This window comes from Odontomachus brunneus, unplaced genomic scaffold (genome assembly GCF_010583005.1).
Source record: "Odontomachus brunneus isolate Ranch 3 - 2012 unplaced genomic scaffold, Obru_v1 Obru_scaffold_143, whole genome shotgun sequence".
In the NCBI taxonomy this organism is placed as follows: domain Eukaryota; kingdom Metazoa; phylum Arthropoda; class Insecta; order Hymenoptera; family Formicidae; genus Odontomachus; species Odontomachus brunneus.
The window spans coordinates 730,003-749,465 of record NW_022639593.1 but is presented as its reverse complement, the minus strand read 5'-3'; the positions used below and the strand labels follow the sequence as shown (position 1 = coordinate 749,465).

At 34.5% G+C, this 19,463-nt stretch overlaps 2 protein-coding genes across 3 annotated transcripts in view; both read left to right on the top strand.

The window, feature by feature from the left end:
• LOC116850347 (acyl-CoA Delta(11) desaturase-like) overlaps nt 1-7,055 on the top strand; it is a 179,621-nt gene extending 172,566 nt beyond the window's left edge. The window contains exons 5-7 of the mRNA XM_032828537.1: nt 3,045-3,250; nt 3,552-3,734; nt 6,490-7,055. Coding sequence (XP_032684428.1) covers nt 3,045-3,250; nt 3,552-3,734; nt 6,490-6,775 — 675 coding nt within the window. The 3' untranslated portion in view covers nt 6,776-7,055. The remainder of the gene's footprint in view (nt 1-3,044; nt 3,251-3,551; nt 3,735-6,489) is intronic.
• Nucleotides 7,056-10,760: 3,705 nt separating this feature from the next.
• Nucleotides 10,761-11,389, top strand: LOC116850355. Of its 2 annotated transcripts, none has more exons than XM_032828560.1 (2): nt 10,761-11,050; nt 11,242-11,389. In XM_032828560.1, the coding sequence occupies exons 1-2, from the start codon at nt 10,796-10,798 to the stop codon at nt 11,260-11,262; spliced, it is 276 nt and encodes a 91-aa protein (XP_032684451.1). In that variant the 5' UTR covers nt 10,761-10,795; the 3' UTR covers nt 11,263-11,389. The 2 variants fall into 2 exon arrangements, with proteins under 2 accessions (XP_032684451.1, XP_032684450.1); XM_032828559.1 differs by having other exon boundaries at nt 10,761-11,081; nt 11,242-11,386.
• Nucleotides 11,390-19,463: the final 8,074 nt, after the last annotated feature.

Below are 19,463 nucleotides of genomic sequence, written 5' to 3'. Positions count from 1 at the left end.
TTTACAATTCATTGACTTTGTTTAAGCATTATGCACATTTGTGTTACCCAAAAAACCAAGTCATTTCAGAAAATGTACACCAGATCGTTTTTCAGACATTTCACCTTCATTTTTTACCTTTCCAAGGTCGCAAAAACAATTTTTTCATAAGACAAGTTTGATGTAAAATTTTTCGCTCTTTCGAAATCCGCAGTCAAAAATAGGGTGTCCCGTTAAAAAAAACCATCTTGACCTTGAAGTAACCTTAAAAATTGACCTCAAGGTCAAAACCAATGGTACAATTGAATGACCCCCTCTGTTCTGGTCAACTTTTATCTAAACCATTTTTTTGTAGATACCGTAATTTGGAAGATATTCGGATCCATAGACTAAAATGACTCACCCTGTATATATACAGTGTGAGCCATTTTAATCGACGGATCCAAATTGCTCCTAAAATACGCCAGCTATAAAAAAAATGGTTAAGACAAGAATTGTAGAGGATAACGGGGATCATTTTACCATGCTAATAATTTTGACCTTCAGATCGATTTTTAAGGTCATTCGAAGGTCAAAGTCATTTTTTAAATTAGAACCCCTATTTTTGACACCGGATTCGAAAAGAACAAAAAATTTTACGTTAAAAATGATATTTAGATTTTTTTTCTGAGTCCAAGAAGGTCAAATTTTAAATGATTAAAAACAACTTAGAAGCTGTTAATGTCAATTTTAAAGATTTTTATGCATGATAAGTGTTTCGCGGTACTAACAAATACTAATAGAAGAAAAGTTGCGAAACGTTGTCATTCCATTTCCGCAATTGATGCGCAATAATCTCACTTTGATATGATCATTAATAAGGCGTAATAAATAAAATTTTAAAAGTAAAAACAAACACTTGTGCCTTGAAGCAAATGGAGGCAACTTTGAACAATTACTCCGTGGGTAATTATGATAAATAGCAGTTATGGTGAGAGACAAGGGGACTCACGATAATCAAGCACCCCAGATGTGAGAGGCAAGGGGACTCACGATAATCAAGCACCTCAAAGAAAACAAAATTTACTACGTCCACGTCGTTGTTTCCGGGTAACGCTAAAAGTATTGAATTAACATCTTCCAAGTTCTTAATTTGACTTTCTTGGACTCAGAAAAAAAATCTAAATATCATTTTTAACGTAAAATTTTCTGCTCTTTTCAAATCCGGTGTTAAAAATAGGGATTCTAATTTTAAAAAATGACTTTGACCTTCGAATGACCTTGAAAATCGATCTGAAGATCAAAATTATTAGCACGGTAAAATGATCTCTGTTGTCCTCTATAATTCTTGTCTTAACCATTTTTTTGTAGCTGGTGTATTTTAGGAGCAATTTGGATCCGTCGATTAAAATGGCTCACCCTGTATATATATATATATATATATATATATATATATATATATATATATATATATATATATATATATATATATATATATATATATATATATATATATATATATATATATATATATATATATATATATATATATATATATATATATATATATATATATATATATATATATATATATATATTCCATCAGATATTGGTTCAATGAATTCAAGCGTAGCCGAACATCCGCTTTTTATGAAGAGCGGCCAGGCCGTCCAATTGAGGTGACTGCGGAGGATATGGTCAACAAAATCCATGACATCGTGTTAGCAGACTGCCGGGTGAAGATCAGAGAGATGACATTGTAAGCATCTTAATTGAACGCGTACAAAATATCCTACACAAAAAATTGAACATGAGAAAGCTATCGGCGAGATGAGTGCCGCGTTTGTTTACAGTGGAACACAAACAGAATCGCATGACAACTTCGAAGCACTGTTTGGAGATGTTTAAGCGCAATCCGAAAGAGTTTCTGCGACGTTTCGTGACTGTTGACGAAACATGGATCCATCACTACACGCCAGAAACGAAAGAACAATCAATGAAAGCGAAAACGGTTCCATCGGCCGGAAAGGTTGACCGGAAAGGTCGAATGACCACCGTTTTTTGGGATTCGCGAGGCATTATTTTCACCAACTATTTGGAGAAAGGAAGGACAATCACGGGGCAGTATGCTAATTTATTGGGTCTATTCGATGCTGAATTGAAGAGAAAATGGTCCCATTTGGCGAAAAATGCTCTTTCACCATGACAACGCACCAGCTCACTCGCCCGCAATCGCCACAGCAAAACTGGTCGAATTACGCTACGAATTGCTGTCTACCCTATTCTCCAGATTTGACTCCCTGCGATTTTTATTTGTTTCCAAACATGAAAAAATGGCTTAGCGGGAAGCGATTCATGTCAAACGAGGAAGTCATCGCCGAAACAGAGACCTATTTTGCGGAGTTCGACAAATCATATTTTTTGAATGGCTTAAAAAAGTTGGAATATCGCTGGACTAAATATATCGAGCTAAAAGGAAATAATATTTAGAAATAAATAAAAAAAAAAGATGCGTTTCCTTCTCAAACACGGGTACTTATCATACAGCCGTCGTGTGTATGTGTGTGTGTGCTTGTGTGTGTGCGCGTGCGTGTGTGTATATATATAATCGTCTTACTTAATCATTAATTCAAAAACTTGCATGACTGTTTATAAAATGTTACACAACTTTTTGTTCATAATAATATAATGTACAATTATATTACGAGACCTATACTTAGTGTCAAATATCCTCGAACATTGGCATTATCTGTAACTCAATACTGGGTCTGTATCGAAGCCAAAGCTTAACCTGTCTTACAGCCTTTACTAGGTAAAGGGGGATATCTGGGATCTATATTTTATGATGGCTCGTTATATAGCCAGATCGTCTACTGGTACCGGGACAAGATTGGTTGCCGACACTTGGCCGCCGATATTGGACCAATGTTTGGTCAATTCAACTAGCTTAGCAATTTCTACGTGGGTAGATATTTTGTATGTGCCCGGGGAAAGAACTCCCCTCAAGTTCAAAATGAGATAAGAATTAGTGATAGAGGGAGAGATATGACAAAAAAATCGTCTCCCATGGTATTCTCTTTTTGTAGCTTAGGGTTTTCGATTGGGTGCGAAATCATCGGGTGCATCACAAATATCCGGACACAGACGCGGATCCGCACAACAGTAATCGTGGGTTCTTCTTCTCTCACATGGGCTGGTTGATGATGAAAAAGAAACCAGAAGTGATTCGAGAAGGTCGTGAGATTGATATGAGCGACATACTGGCAGATCCTATTATTGTGTTTGTCGATAAGTAAGTTTATCTCTCGTAAAAACAAGGAAAAAAACGGGATCGTCGATAGCTATTCTGAGAGTTTTATATCTGACAGGTGAACTGCAAAATAAAACACGCGATTATATCAAATTAAATTATCGACTCTGTTTGAATAGTCAACTTCATTGTGTTTCTGTCGTCATCGTGACTTTTTAGATATGGAGAATCTTTTCAAATGATGAGTTATTCGGCTTCAGTGAAAAAAAGAAAAAAAAAACGTCGGATATCTTAGCAAGCTTTATTAATTTTTTCTAGTTTATATTGTACGTTCTGTTATCAGGTATTTCATGATACTTAAACCTATTTTTTGCTTGGTGCTACCGACAATGGTGCCGGTTTATGGATGGAATGAAACTTGGATCAGGTCGATCTACATACAAATATTTCGCTACGTATTAGGCAATCATTTCTTATTCATCGTCGGTAGCTTGTCTCACATGTGGGGTTCGAAGCCGTATGACGCGTGAGTAATTAGTCTGCGTTTGAAAGACGGGTTATTTGATGATAAAAAAAACTGCATTAGGCATTTCAGACGTTTAATCAACAGGAATTAATTTTAAACAATAAGAATCGCGCAAGGATGCTGATATAATCTTATTTTATTATTATTATATTATTTTATTATTATTAATTTATTTTATTATTATTATAAGAGAAGTTACAATGCCTTAAAAATGTTTTTAATAGACGAATTTAAAACGTTATGAAATGTTTAAAATGTCTGTAAAACATTTTATAATAATTCTTCACGAGATTAAGTAGCAAGCTACGCACAAACAAAACGTGCGAGCGCGCGATTGGCTGGCTTCGCGGTGAATGATAAGAAGGTCGCAGGATTGAGAGGTCGATCAACAAGATGCAGTTCAAAAAGTTAACAATGCTTTAATAAAGTATATTTCACAAATCACAGTTATTAGTTAACAATTAGTACTATAGTAATATAGATTTAGGGCGATTCGCATCCGCGATCGGCGTGAGTCGAAAGATAAAAGCGAGTCCTGTTAGTAACTACAGCTGTAGCTGCAACGCGGTTGCAAGCAAAAACGCAGACACTGAGTGCAAGCAGTGAGCCCCGCACGGGGCAAAAGCAGTGACCACTGCGCGCAATTTGCAATTAGTAAGCAGAAGCAAGCGGAATGCAGACCGCAATATTTTTTTCAACTCGAGCTCTTAGCGGAGACTGACTGCCAACGGTTAGTTGATCCTAGGAGATAGAAAAAAGGCTTGTTCCTTCTAGAACGTTCGCTAAAGAAGTTTATGAAGAAAAATGTATTTATTGCGAAGCACGTACCTCGCACGCGGCTCGCGAAATTTCGCGAGGAGTCCTCACGCGGTTTTAGCGTGACGAACAGCTGTCGGACCGCTTGCCTGACTTGCGAATTCGCAGTTTAGACTTACGATGCTCTTAAGCAGTAATGTTTTAAAGATATTTAAATTAGGATGTCTTTAAAATTCCTTTTACACTAGAAATCCAAATGTATAATTTTTATACGTTTATGTGTGTAAAAACGTATAATTAATTTGTACGCATTTATATACATATAATTTTGTTTTATATTGTACATGTTTAACTCTGCAAGTTTCCACATTTAAATGCGTATTTTTTAAACGTGTAAATAAAACTTATATTTCTAGTTTAGAGTAGCATTTTGTTCTGTAATATATCTACATTATTATATTAGGAAATAGATTCATTTTTCATCGCCAGTTACGATACGCCACAAGAAACTTTTTTTTATATCTTGCAAGCAAAAAAATCGAGATTTAAACGATTGGCAATAGCATTTTCGGTCAATTCATGGCATGTGGTAGCCATCTTCCTTCTTTCTAGATCTTTTCCATGGCTTGCAAACGTTGTAAAATCGTTGATTTATCGACTATGAGCTGTTGAGTCAATTCTTTGAATGTTTGAGCAGGGTTTTCTTCTAATAGAGCTTGCAATTGTTCATCTTCGAACTTTTTCGATTGATCTGGCCGTTGTTTGTCGTGAATGTCATAATCACCACTTTTGAATCGTCGAAATCAATCTCTATATACTTTTTCCGATTGAGTAGATTCACCATAAGTTTCCGCAAGCAATCGATGAGTTTCAGCTGCATTTTTTTTCAAATTAAAGTAGTGTAGAAGTACATATCGGAAAAACAACTTTTCGCGTTCCATTTTAATTCGGTTATAGATAAGCACACGTGTAAACAAAGAATGTCGTCTGTGACTGAATTTTAGTGGGAAATATTCAAACTTCAAAATGATATAAGTAACAGATGTCTCTGCCTATAACATATACAGCTAAAGTCATCTAGACGTGAACAGTGGCTTTCAATGCAATCTCCTAAACATAAATCGAAATATCTATTATAGTGCGTTCCCACTTAGCACGTCATGTGTCGCGTCGTCCTTCGCAGACCAATCAAATCGTCGCATTTTATTCGTCGTAAAATTAATAAAATGGGACGATTTGATTGGTCCGCGAAGGACGACGCGACGCGTGACGCGCTCTAAGTGGGAACTCACTATAATAGATATTTTGATTTATGTTTTTGTATATTTGTGTATTATATCTTGTTCAAAATATTCTTTATTATTATTTTACTATCCTTTTCTCTGTTGAAATGAAAGTAAGATAACATTAAGAATTTGTTGAATTTGTTTTGATTCTCTTTATAACAATATGAATAAAAAAGAGAATACAGTTTTTTTTAATTTTTTTTTTTAAATAAAAATATCTTTGATTTTTCATGAGAAAAGGACATTTTAGATTTTTTATTATTGCATCTTATTGTCGTTTAAAGACTGATTAGTTACATTTAGAACTTTTCCCTCTACAATAATTATAATTAATAAAAATATAGTGAATACCGTTACGTTAAACACGCACACATACATGTGCGCGCACCCATACCCACACGCGTACACACACATACACATCTCGCATAAATACCTAAAAATATATTTGCTAACGAGCATATATTTAATTATAAAACTAATGTAGTAGCAACAGTATCAAAAGTTTTAACAACAAACATGTTTTCAGTAAATGATTAGCTGAGGCAATGAGATCTTTTTGTACGACTTTTATTGACTAAAATTAATACCTGTTTTGTCGCATTATTATAACGATATAAAAGATTATTTTTAAAATATTATTTCGACACCAGAGATGCATTTTCATTAACTGGAGTCTTTAGTCAAAATATTAAAAGAGACTGTTTTAAACATAGGGGCATTAAAGCGACGAACAACAAACTGGTCGCTTTTCTGGCGATGGGCGAAGGCTGGCATAATTACCATCACGTGTTCCCGTGGGACTACAAAGGGGCTGAATTTGGTGATTACAAATTGAACGTCACGACGATGTTCATCGACTTCTTCGCGAAAATCGGCTGGGCGTACGACTTGAAGCAACCGTCACGACAGCTCGTAATGTCTGTCATAGCAAAGAAGGGTGATGGCAGTCATCATATGTGGGATTCTGTGCCGCATCCTGACAACAAGATCGAAAAATGAAAGAATGATTCAGTCTTAGGATCAAGTTGCAAAGTCTTCCGTTATTGAACAAGTTTGACAAGTTAGACTTTAAAAATCTCGACTGTGCAATAATCCTTATTAGTTACTCGCAACTTTTATGTTATGCTGAGAAATGGGAAATTTACATATAAAATGCCGTGATGGTTACTGATAATCGATACAATGATAAGATTAAATTAATTATAGTAAAATATTAATTGCAATAAGGTATAATTAATATATTAATATAACATATAATTAATTGCATTTGCAATGTTGATCTTATAAAACAAATAAAAGATTATTGAAACAAAATAAAAGACACATGAATCCTTAATAATATTTATTTATCGTATCTTTAAAGCTCTTTTTGTACCTTGATGCAACCATGTGACCATGCGACCAAATTTGTGATGTGAGAAGCAAGAAACGACATACTCACACAACAATATGACGTTTTAAATACGTTTAAAAAACGTTTCAAAATTTTTAGTCGTTTCAAAACAGACATCTTTATGACGTCTTTAAGATGTTTTATTTGTTGTTTTGATTTAAGACGTGTTAGAGATATTACTTTAAAGCGTCTTTGAGATGTTTTGTTTAAGACTTTAAGATGTTTATTTATATATGCTACTATCCGAGCAAAAATATATCTAGCAGAGCAGATTTCAAGACTAGTAGCTGGATAGTAATGATTATATAACTTTTCTAGCCAGTTACTAACTCGTGTCTGGCTAAATATTCCTACTCTTTTGAATGTCCTCAGTCTTTTGAACGTTAGGACTATCTAGTAACTATATCAATTACATAGATAACCCTTATAGAAATATCATACTAAGAATCATTGATAATTACTTATTTTCAGTATTAAAAATACTGAATAATAAGTAATTAATGATTCTTAGTATGATATTTCTATAAGGCAATAGCTAGATGAAAAAGATTACACAGTAACGAGATAGAAAATCGATAAATCTTGAATAGAAATTAGATATCAGAACTGTCTAGTACTTATACCAATTATAGTTACAAGTTATTTTTTTGTATCTAGCTACTAGATAATTTTTCTGATACAGCTACTACCCAAGTTGAATACAGAAGTCATGATGACATCATTTGAAGTTGATCAACAGGATGTCATTATGACATAATTTGTCACTTAAATGTCATTGATAGTAAATAACGCAAAAATAATGTAAAAGTGATAAAAATAGTTATATGTTGTATTATAAGTAAAAGTTCTTAAAAAGAATCTCTTTAGTTTCCGAAATGTTTATACTGCCTTAAAATCTTATTGCAATTGTATAGACAGTAGAATGATGTTCAAGAACGATCTGAGATAACATTGAGAAGCGAATTAATTTGAAACATTGAAACAATATCCTTTTTTCAATATATTTAATTTAAGAAAAGTACTAAAATTTATGTCCGGGCTTTTAAGGTTCAACGGCGAGTCTCTAAGACTCCAGGTCCTTATGACCGCGAGGAACCTTTTGGTTAAACGGCAAGTCTCTATGACTCCAGGTTCTTGTGACCGTATGGAAACAAAATAATTTCAATAACAAGTTTTCATGTCACTGTCACGAATATAGTAAAGTTACAAGCCTACAAAAGCTATAGTCGATATGATCGAATTTGTTTTATTTGCAGAGGTTCACAGTATACGCTTTGTCATGACAACGTGTTTACTAACATATTAAAAAACATTTGTTTTCTGTTCGTTCTTCACTTTTCCAAAAACTTTTAGAAAGCTTAGATGGAATTTCTCCTTGAAGAATTGATTTCAAGTTCCTGAATTAAATCGAAGATTCCTGTTCTTTGGCCCTTACTGTCTCCCTATAACGACGATTTTAAGTTCCTGAGCTATAACGACGTTTTCCTGTTACTAATGGATCTTGCTGCCTTCCTACAACGATGACTTCAAGTTCCTGAGCTACACCGACGTTTCCTGTTCCTAAAGATTCCTGCTGTCTCCAAACCAAAATTGACTACAAGTTACTGAACAAACATCTAACGAATTTCTACAAACGACGCTTTCCGTATCTAAATGACATTTCCCACATTTCTTAAATTTAGTCCATTAAAATCACGCTAATTATAAAGTTACAAATTTAATATTAGTTAATTGTTCAAATGAACACATCTCAATAATCAGTAAAAAAGATGATGTCAATGTGACTAAATTATGATATATTTTGATTTAAATATCAAGCGACATGGTAGTGTCGCGAAACCAAGTGCAAGCGCGAAGCAATGCACAGTGGTCTAAACTTTGTAAGCTGGCCAAAAATAATTATCGTTATTATAAAATGATAAAACTATGTACATATATGTTTTTAAGGTCACTGATTACAATACTGCAATCAGTTATTTAATATCCTATCTCTACAAAAAATTAATTAATAAGAAACAAAGAAATGCTAATAGAATTACTTTATAGTTTTTTTGGAATATACTTATACTTGGATACGTAGTAATATTTTAATATATACGTATATTAATACATACGTAATATTTTAATACATACGTATGTGTGTGTGTGTGTGCGCACTATATGTTATATATAAAAAATATTAATATTTTATGATACATATAAACTAAAAAGCATATTAATATACATAAATTCTTAAAGAAATTCTATTTAATCAGACTTTAATTTGTCTTCGTCTTTGTCTTGCAAATCAAATATTTTCTCTATTTCACAATATTCTTTCGCAGTTTTCTCACTCATCAAAAGTAAGTTTTTTACATCCTCAGAAATGTTATTTTCTTTTCTGGGAGCTTTTTGAAGAGATGAAATAAAAGGATCTGAAGTAAGTAATAACCCATACAGCATAGTAATGTTGAATCAATGTTGAAAAAATGTTGAATTGCAGCAATATCAATATTGCAACAACATTGAGAAACATTGAATCAACGTTGCAGAAACCTTGATATAATGTAAACATGTTCGCAATTGTTGATTTTTCCTTGATATTTCAACATCTTATGGAAGATTAAAATGCAACGTTGTGTGAACATTGAATGACGTTGTTTCAACGTTTAATCAATATTGTTGAGACGTTGTTTCCACGAATATACAAGATGATTAGAAACAATCTTGGATCTTTGAAAAGACATAATTTTGTAATCAATGTAAAAAAATCAATATACAGGGTAAGTCATTTTAGTCTATGGATCCGAATATCTTCCAAATTACGGTATCTACAAAAAAATAGTTTAGATAAAAGTTGACCAGGACAGAGGGGGTCATTCAATTGTATCATTGGTTTTGACCTTGAGGTCAACTTTGAAGGTTACTTCAAGGTCACGATGGTTTTTTCTAACGGGACACCCTATTTTTGACTGCGGATTTCGAAAGAGCGGAAAATTTTACATCAAACTTGTCTTATGAAAAAATTGTTTTTGCGACCTTGGAAAGGTCAAAAATGAAGGTGAAATGTCTGAAAAACGATCTGGTGTACTTTTTCTGAAATGACGTGGTTTTCTGGGTAACACAAATGTGCATAATGCTTAAACAAAGTCAATGAATTGTAAAAGTGTAAATCACTTTAACTAGCTTGACCTTGAGGTCAATTTTCAAGGTTGTTTGAGGCTCATAACGCATTTTTTGATCAGTAAACCCTATTTTTGACCGCAGAACCTGTTTCTTGACAATGGGCTCTTAAACAATGGCACTTTTTACATGAGCATAGGGATTTTTTAGTTTTTCGACCTGACCTTTTGAAGGTCATATCAAGGTCATATCAAGGATAAATGGAAATCCATTTCTACTACGGGAGAAGCGGACGTAAGGTATCCGATACCTAATGCTAATAATCAACGATTGAAAAAAACTAAACAATTACGTTTGATTTAAGATTTATAATTATTGTTATAATAATAGAGTTTTATTCCTTTTCTTTCTTACTCACTTCTGCATAATTGAAAAATTTACTATTTAAAGTTGCTTAAATTTAAAAATTCCAAACATACATACAGGGTATGTAGGTAATTACATTCACAAGTTACCTTTCCAGAATGGCTGATTATAGTCCTAATGAGATTGTTGATATTATATTAGTTTTAGGGGAGTGTCATAGCAATTACAATGCAGCATCAAGGCTTTACGCTCAACGTTTTCCTGAAAGGCGACATCCAACTGATATGACAATACGTAGTTTAGTCCAAAGAGCTCGCAATGGACATCTTGTTCGTCAACGTCAACATCATGAATATGACGAAAATGATGCGCGAGCTGTAACTATTTCAGCAATAGTTCACCTTAATCCTCATGTTAGTACTCGCCAGATTGAAAGGGAAATAGGTATACCACAAAGAACTGTTGTTAGAATTTTAAGAGCTCTAAATTATCACCCTTTCCACATCACTCTTACGCAGGCTTTACAGCCTAATCATCATCTGATGCGTATTGCTTTTTGCCAGTGGGCTTTACAAATGTTACACGATGATCCTAATTTTTTTAGGTATGTGCTTTTCTCAGATGAGGCTAAATTTTATAGTGACGGACAACTTAATAGACACAACTGCCATTATTGGTCAGATGTTAATCCCCACTGGTATAGGCCAATAGATCATCAAAATCGATGGAGTATTATGGTGTGGTGCGGCATTGTAAATGGTTATTTGATTGGACCTTATTTTTTTTAAGAGAACGTTGATAGACACAGTTACTTATCGTTGCTAAGAGATCACTTACCAGGCTTATTAGAAGATGTTGACTTAGCAACAAGAGCAAGAATGTGGCTTCAACAAGATGGTGCTGCACCGCATTATGCACTCATTGTACGTACCTTTTTAAATGCCAGTTACAATGACAGATGGATTGGACGAAGGGGTCCAGTTGAATGGCCTCCTTGCTCACCAGATCTGACGTCGCCTGATTTCTTTTTATGGGGATACTTGAAAAATGTTGTTTTTGCTGAACGACCAACCACAAGAGATGATTTTATGGACCGCATTCGTAGAGCTTGTGCAGCCATTCCTAGAGCTACCCTGCTTAGAACTGTGGATAGTTTTCAAAACAGATTGCAGTTATGCCTCGAAGCCAACGGAGGTAATTTTGAACAATTACTCCGTGGGTAATTCATTTAAATTACAGTGTCAGTGAGAGGCAAGGGGACTCACGATAATCAAGCACCCCGACGTGAGAGGCAAGGGGACTCACGATAATCAAGCACCCCGACGTGAGAGGCAAGGGGACTCACGATAATCAAGCACCCCAACGTGAGAGGCAAGGGGACTCACGATAATCAAGCACCCTAAAGGAAAATTGACCTCAAGGTCAAGCTAGTTAAAGTGATTTACACTTTTACAATTCATTGACTTTGTTTAAGCATTATGCACATTTGTGTTACCCAGAAAACCACGTCATTTCAGAAAAAGTACACCAGATCGTTTTTCAGACATTTCACCTTCATTTTTGACCTTTCCAAGGTCGCAAAAACAATTTTTTCATAAGACAAGTTTGATGTAAAATTTTCCGCTCTTTCGAAATCCGCAGTCAAAAATAGGGTGTCCCATTGGAAAAAACCATCGTGACCTTGAAGTAACCTTCAAAATTGACCTCAAGGTCAAAACCAATGGTACAATTGAATGACCCCCTCTATCCTGGTCAACTTTTATCTGAACCATTTTTTTGTAGATACCGTAATTTGGAAGATATTCGGATCCATAGACTAAAATGACTCACCCTGTATATTCTACGTAGAAAAAACATCCGCACTTCTATTTTCAACGTCGCAACGTCTCATCAACGTTTTTTCAACGTTCTGTGCTGTATTGGTAATCGTTTAAATATATCTTCATTAGTAGTTAATCTAGAAGTTTTTCTACTATGATATTCTCTAAATCTTCGAATATCTTTATGCCTAGCCTCTAGAGCTTCTTCAGACAGCTGTCCAATAGGAAGTATAACTTCTTGTATTATAGGTGACCCATGGATTAAAATTTTATGAACAGTGGGTGGCATGTAATACCACGGATAAAGATTAATATATATTTTAGCAGTTTCCTTGCAATATATATTAAACATTGATCTCGCAACCACTAGATAATGCTTTCAAAATGATACTAAAGCGAAAAATAACTTCTTCGTCTATTCCTGTAATACGTAAAAATGTAGGACGATTTTAAGTTTTCACTTGCCTGTAATTTCTGCTGACTTTTTCGGATTTTGAAAAAAACATCTTGCTGTATTTCCATCATTTGTGTTTCTGTAACCAGATTTTGAAGTATCCACTATTAAACCTAATTCAGATTGAAGTTTATCCTGAATAATCTTTTTTCGCGTTTCCACATATGTTTTACTACCATCCAATATACTTGTCTAAAACATTGTTATAAATATTAAAATAAAAATTTAAACAGAAAAAGACATGCGCGCGGGCGCACATAACACGCACGCACACGCATAGTATTCTTACTTTCCATTTCTTTATATCTAAGCGATAAGAAATGTAAAATACATTCGGAAAATTTTATATAAGAATGAAGAATCGATATTCCAAATTTAAATTTTGTTGGGTCGTCAGGTCTGGATTCTAAACTTTTTAAATCGTTTATTTCTGAAATTTTGGCTTCACAAATATAACATCGTATGCTGGATATTTCAGTCAGAGCGTTGCATATCTATTAACGTATAACATGAATTATAAAAAATTTAAGAGTAAAGAGAATATAATTTGTATATACTTGAGAAAAAATCTTACCTTTCCATCAATCATTGTCAGTGTTAAAGAAAACTTCATATAACACATATATAATTATGAGACATAAATGGTTGAAGTTTACTTATTTGTTCATTTATATACTCTTCCTCTTTTTTTGATATATTAGTCGTTTTTTGAAGCCACTAAAACCTTATAGGTCTACAAAAACGAGTAAAAGATGGACGAGGAATCTCCCATACGGTTTCTTCCGTTTCATCATTTATTAATTTTAAAGACACAAGGCAGGTTAAAAAGATACTGTCATTGGTGATTCCTGGTGATATTCATTTTTATTTATAGTGAGATTGGTTTGAACTTCCATCAAACCCCACTTACATATTAGTCTTAAATAATTATGAGTAGAAATTTTAGAAGAATCTTGTAGATATTGGAGTATTCTATCACTAGTATGATTGAGCAAGGATTGCAATTGCACTTCGCATTTTTCTTCGATAACAACTATATCTTTTGGATATGCAGCACTTTTTGCCTGTAGTATATCATTGTATGATGAATCATGATATAAATCATGGTTGTTTTTTCGCTATATTTCGCTATATGAGAACATATTGCTATTTCATTAAATTAGCTGTTAAGATAAGAGAAACACTCTCTTCTGCAGAAAGTTTCATTAAATTCTTAGTATTATCTTTTTTCCACGTATGCAATATCTGTTTTGCTCTACTAGGACTATTCGTTTCTTTTATAAGTTTAGCAGCTACGTTATTTCCTTCAGCTCGAAAACTTATTGATGTTGCAAAGGAAAGTTCTGTTAAATTTTTACTTTTTCAAAGCATTTCAGTTTTTCTTCGTTTGTTCCTTTTACTAGATCCACTGAATGGTATTTCTAGCCGACCATGTAAAATATTACACTTACTAGACGAACCAGAAAGATTTCGATAGACTCTAAGTGGGAATGTAATCTTCTTATTGAGCTACAACTCGTTTTTGCGCATAAAACGTTCATTGATACATAAGCTACCTTTCCATTTCTTAAAATACAAGTGAAAGAAATATGTTTGCATATAATCTATTAATTCTTTTTTTCCATCTTCATCTTCACTGAAATTAAACACATCAATTAAATAATCTAAAACATATTTCTTCCGTTTCTGGTCTGATTTATCATAACTTTCCGTAATTTTTATATGAATTTCGCAACGACTTATATCACGCGAAGATATAATTCTAACCGTGTCGAAATCTACCGAAAGATTGGCTGCAAACAGTTTGACAAACAAGAAAACATCGCGATACATTCCTTGGAACAATGTTTTTGCATGAAAGCAAAACATCTTAAAACAACTGAAATTCACCGGGGAGCACATAGGAGCACCTAATTCTTTTCTTTTCAGTTTTGTACACTTTCAGTTTTTGTACATAAGCTATAATATAAGACAAGACAGAATGTATCACATAACGTCACATTTTTTATATAGACTGTTTTATTCGAGAAGATTCATAAAACTTGTAATATATATGAAAAATACATTATAAATACTTATTAAAAATCATATATCGCATTCCTATGGTAATATTTCTTTAGAATATAATATTATTTATATGTCATATAAAGGAAATGAGAATCTATAATGTATAGTCGTTGTACGAACAAATGTAATATCGTACTAACAAAATGATATGAAGCTCGTACAAAAAATTTTTCTATTTTCAGCTGATATTCTGGAGTTATTAATAAATACTAGGTTGATTGATAAGTACTTAGAATGAAAATGAAAAAGTATTTTGCAAAACTCAACTTTACTCTTCAACATAATCTCCTTTTAGCTCAATATACCGAGTCCAACGAGTTTCTAGCTTCTTTAAGCCTTCCAAATAATAAGAAGTTTCTAAACCGCCAAAATATAAGTCTATTTCCCATTTGACCTCTTCATTTGAAGCAAATCTCTTTTCCTAGAACCATCTTTTGAGATTTAGAAACAGGTAGAAGTCACATGGGGCCAAATCTGAAGAATACGGTGGATGTGGGAGCAATTTATACCTCAATTCGTCCAGTTTTGCCATTGCTTTTACCGATTTGTGAGCTGGTGCATTGTCTTGATGAAAGAGAAATTTTTCTTCGTTAAATGAGACCGTTTTTTCTTGATTTCATCATTCAATTTGTCCAACAATGATGCATAATATTCTCCTGTGATTGTTCTTCCTTTTTTAAGATAATCGATAAAGATTATTCCATGTGCATCCCAAAATACAGTGGCCAGAACCTTTCCAGCCGATTGTTGCGTCTTTGGTAGCTTCGGAGCACTTCTACTCTTTGGAACACATTGTGTCGATTGTTGTTTCGATTCAGGTGTATAATGGTGATATGTATCGACGCAAAAATTCCTTTGATTTGCGCCTAAACCTGTCCAAACAATGCTGAGAAGTGCGAACTCGTTCACGTTTTTGATCGATTGTTAGCAATCACGGCACCCATTTTGCAGTTAGTTTTTTCATACATAAATATTCGTGTAGGATATTGAATACACGTTCAGATAAGATGCCCATAGCCGCAGCTTGTTCACGCAATTTCACTTTGGGGTCATCCAACACGATATTATGGATTTTTTCACTCATTTCTGGTGTAGTCACCTCATTTGGACGACCATTGAGTTGTGCATCCGATGTGCTGATACGACTACATTTAAACTCAGCAATCCAGTTATATACGGTTCCATTCGACGGAGCAGATTCCCTCAAAGTTTTTTAGAAGTCCTCAATTATTTCTTACGGTTGCAAGCCTTTCAAATAGAAATATTTAATCACTGCACGAATTCCAGTTTTTTCCATTTTTACAAAATATCAGAGTGCTTTTGGTGGCTGACACAAATATATTGATTGTCATAGCTGTTTGGAACTGTGTAGTGAGAAGTTTGAAGATTGGTACTACTGGAAATTCACGGTGCATTGGAGGTGGCAACACCACTAATGTGTCATTCTAAAGACTTATCAATCAACCTGGTATATACAAAAATCAACTATTACATATCATTCTCGTGAACCAATCGAACGTACAAATTCGTCGAAATACAATCCACACGATCTCGTCCAAAAGATGCCCAAAGTCGTCGAAATACGGTCCGCATAGTTCGCTCTCGTCCAAAAGACGTCCAAATTCGTTGAAATACAGTTCGCACGGTCCGATTTCGTCCAAAAGACGTCCCCGTATTAATGGTCCACGATAGTTCGAAATATGATCCGATATTTATGGTCCGCAGTAGTTCCAAACAATTCGCGGATGTGGTGGACCATTAATATTGGGACGCATTTTAGATTAATTAAGGAATATGCATATGGAGATATATTTCGGAATTACTGCGGATTATTAATATGGGGACGCCTTTTGGACTGATTGCGGATAATGTGGGGACATATTTTGGACTAACTGCGAACCATAAATATCGGATCATATTTATGGTTCGCAGTTAGTCCGAAATATCTATCGTGGACCATTAATACGGGGACGTCTTTTGGATGAAATCGGACCATGCGAACTGTATTTCAATGAATTCGGACGTCTTTTGGACGAGAGCGGACTATGCGAATCGTATTTCAACGAATTTGGACGTTTTTTGGACGAAAGTGGACCGTGTGGACTGTATTTTGACGAATTTGAACGTCCGATTGACTCACGAGGGGCAGGCAGCAATGTCACGTCATTTTCACGTCGATAAATGATGATTACCAGTCCTAGACGTCATGTAACCAACTGACGTTTAAAATGATTATTTTGATATGATAATAATGTCATTTAAAGACATCTTTAACCTTTATAGAAATATCATACTAAGAATCATTGATAATTACTTATTTTCAGTATTAAAAATACTGGATAATAAGTAATTATCAATGATTCTTAGTATGATATTTCTATAAGGGAATACGTTTTAAAACGTTTTTAAAAAAAGATGTCATTTTTTGTCAGCTGTTCGATAAGCAAAGAATATGACAGATATTTATCTAATGATAAATATCTATGACATTTATCTAATGAATATAGATAAATGTCATAGATAAATATCTATGATATTTATCTAAGACAGATATTTATCTTAAATAAAATCATTTATATCAATTGTGGTTATATACCCTTATAGAAATATCATACTAAGAATCATTAATAATTACTTATTATCACGGAATATTATTTTCACGGTAAACTTTTGGTAAAATTATTTTTTGCAATCCTTTTTCTATTCCCAAATACACGCCTTCGGTTTCTCTATTACTACTCATTATCTGTAACATTCTATAATGCTTGGTACCTAACAAAGTTTGAGCGGTTTGTGGTAACGATCTGTGGCCCTCTTCCCTTAGTAATAATAAAAGTTCTGTTACCACATTTAATCTTAACGTCCCTAAATTTTTTAACGTCCACTGTAAAATTTTCTCTCTTATTCCCCTGTTAGCGTAATCATTTTCAAGCTGTGCGAATTCACCTTCAAGCAATGCGAATTCACTGTCACTAATATTTGGAATATTTTCTATCTCTTCAATATTTACGGTATCAATGCTTGCATTATTCTTTATTTTCTTATTATTTTTAATTATTTCTAAATTTTCCTTATCTACGTTTTTACCTTCGCGCGCGTCTAGCTTTCTCTTTAATTCACGATAGTTTCTAACCCGATAATAATTCGACATATTCTGCACACGTATATTCTAAAATTTATATAAGAAAAATATTAAAGATGACACAAAAAGACAATTTACGAGAGATAAAAATACTCAACTGCGGGTCGTTGGCGGTGCGCTATAACACATTACCCAAATCTCCACGTGAGCTGCGTTACACCAAGGAGGAATCTTCCACGGTCTTCTTTTCCGCGTGGATACTCGTCCTGAAGATATTTTTGCAGAAATTTTGTGCACTTATTTGAAGCGGACAAAACAACGTTGTATCGTTTCGGAGACGGCAGTGGAAAGACCTCGCTTTTCTTCGCATGCCTTTATAGAAATATCATACTAAGAATCATTGATAATTACTTATTTTCAATATTAAAAATACTGGATAATAAGTAATTATCAATGATTCTTAGTATGATATTTATATAAGGGTAACTAACAGATTATTATTTATATACGTTATTTATTTTTATTGTTAGTTTTTATGTGCTTGCATCTCAAGCATTTGACTCCTAGGAATAATCTTTATAGAACTTATACCACTTCTTACTCACGAGCATTACATCGTTGCAATTATCCAGTTAGTAGGATGATATTCAAAAATGTGTTAATGAGAAAATGTTGACCCAAATAGCACAGAGATGAATGGAAGTTCATAGAGAATTCTCACAGGTAATTGGCTATTGGGTTAATTTGTGCATGTATATATTGCGACGATACTCGCGAGCGGAACTTCTCGCGAGCGACGGCAAACAGTCGGCTGTTCGCCTCGTCGTCAAATTGCCGTCGGCTCCCGGACACGCCACAAAGATTTTCGCGAGAGTTGGGCGCCAGGTACGGAAAGGCCGCACCACCTCGATAAACGCGATAATAACTGAGAATCGCAAAAGATGCGCGTCCCGGAACCGTCGGGACCGGTAGCTCGTTTTATTTTAAGTCGGAGACGGGATGGGTTAGGAGGCGAAATCACTAAACTCGGTAACGGTAATACTGAGAAGTTTATTCAGGGACTCTCGCACGTCCCGATAGTTACTGTACGCGAAACAATGTAATTCGCGAGACGGTACACTTCGCGAAACGGTACACTAAGCCCGAGGACGCTTTCCCCGGGCGAGCCTTCTTTATCCGCGCGACCACTCCGCGGACGAGACACGACGGTACGATACGGTGCGTGACACAATTAAGTTTAGAGCAGATGGTTGATCTTACAATTTTCGGCGGCGACCCTTGCGTCGGCGGCGGTGTCAGCGATGACAGTAGCGGCGACGGTCCTCCCGATCTGGCTCTCTCTCTCTCTCTCTTTCTTCCTCTCCCGGTCCTCTCTCTCGCTCTGCTCACACTCTCCCGCTCCG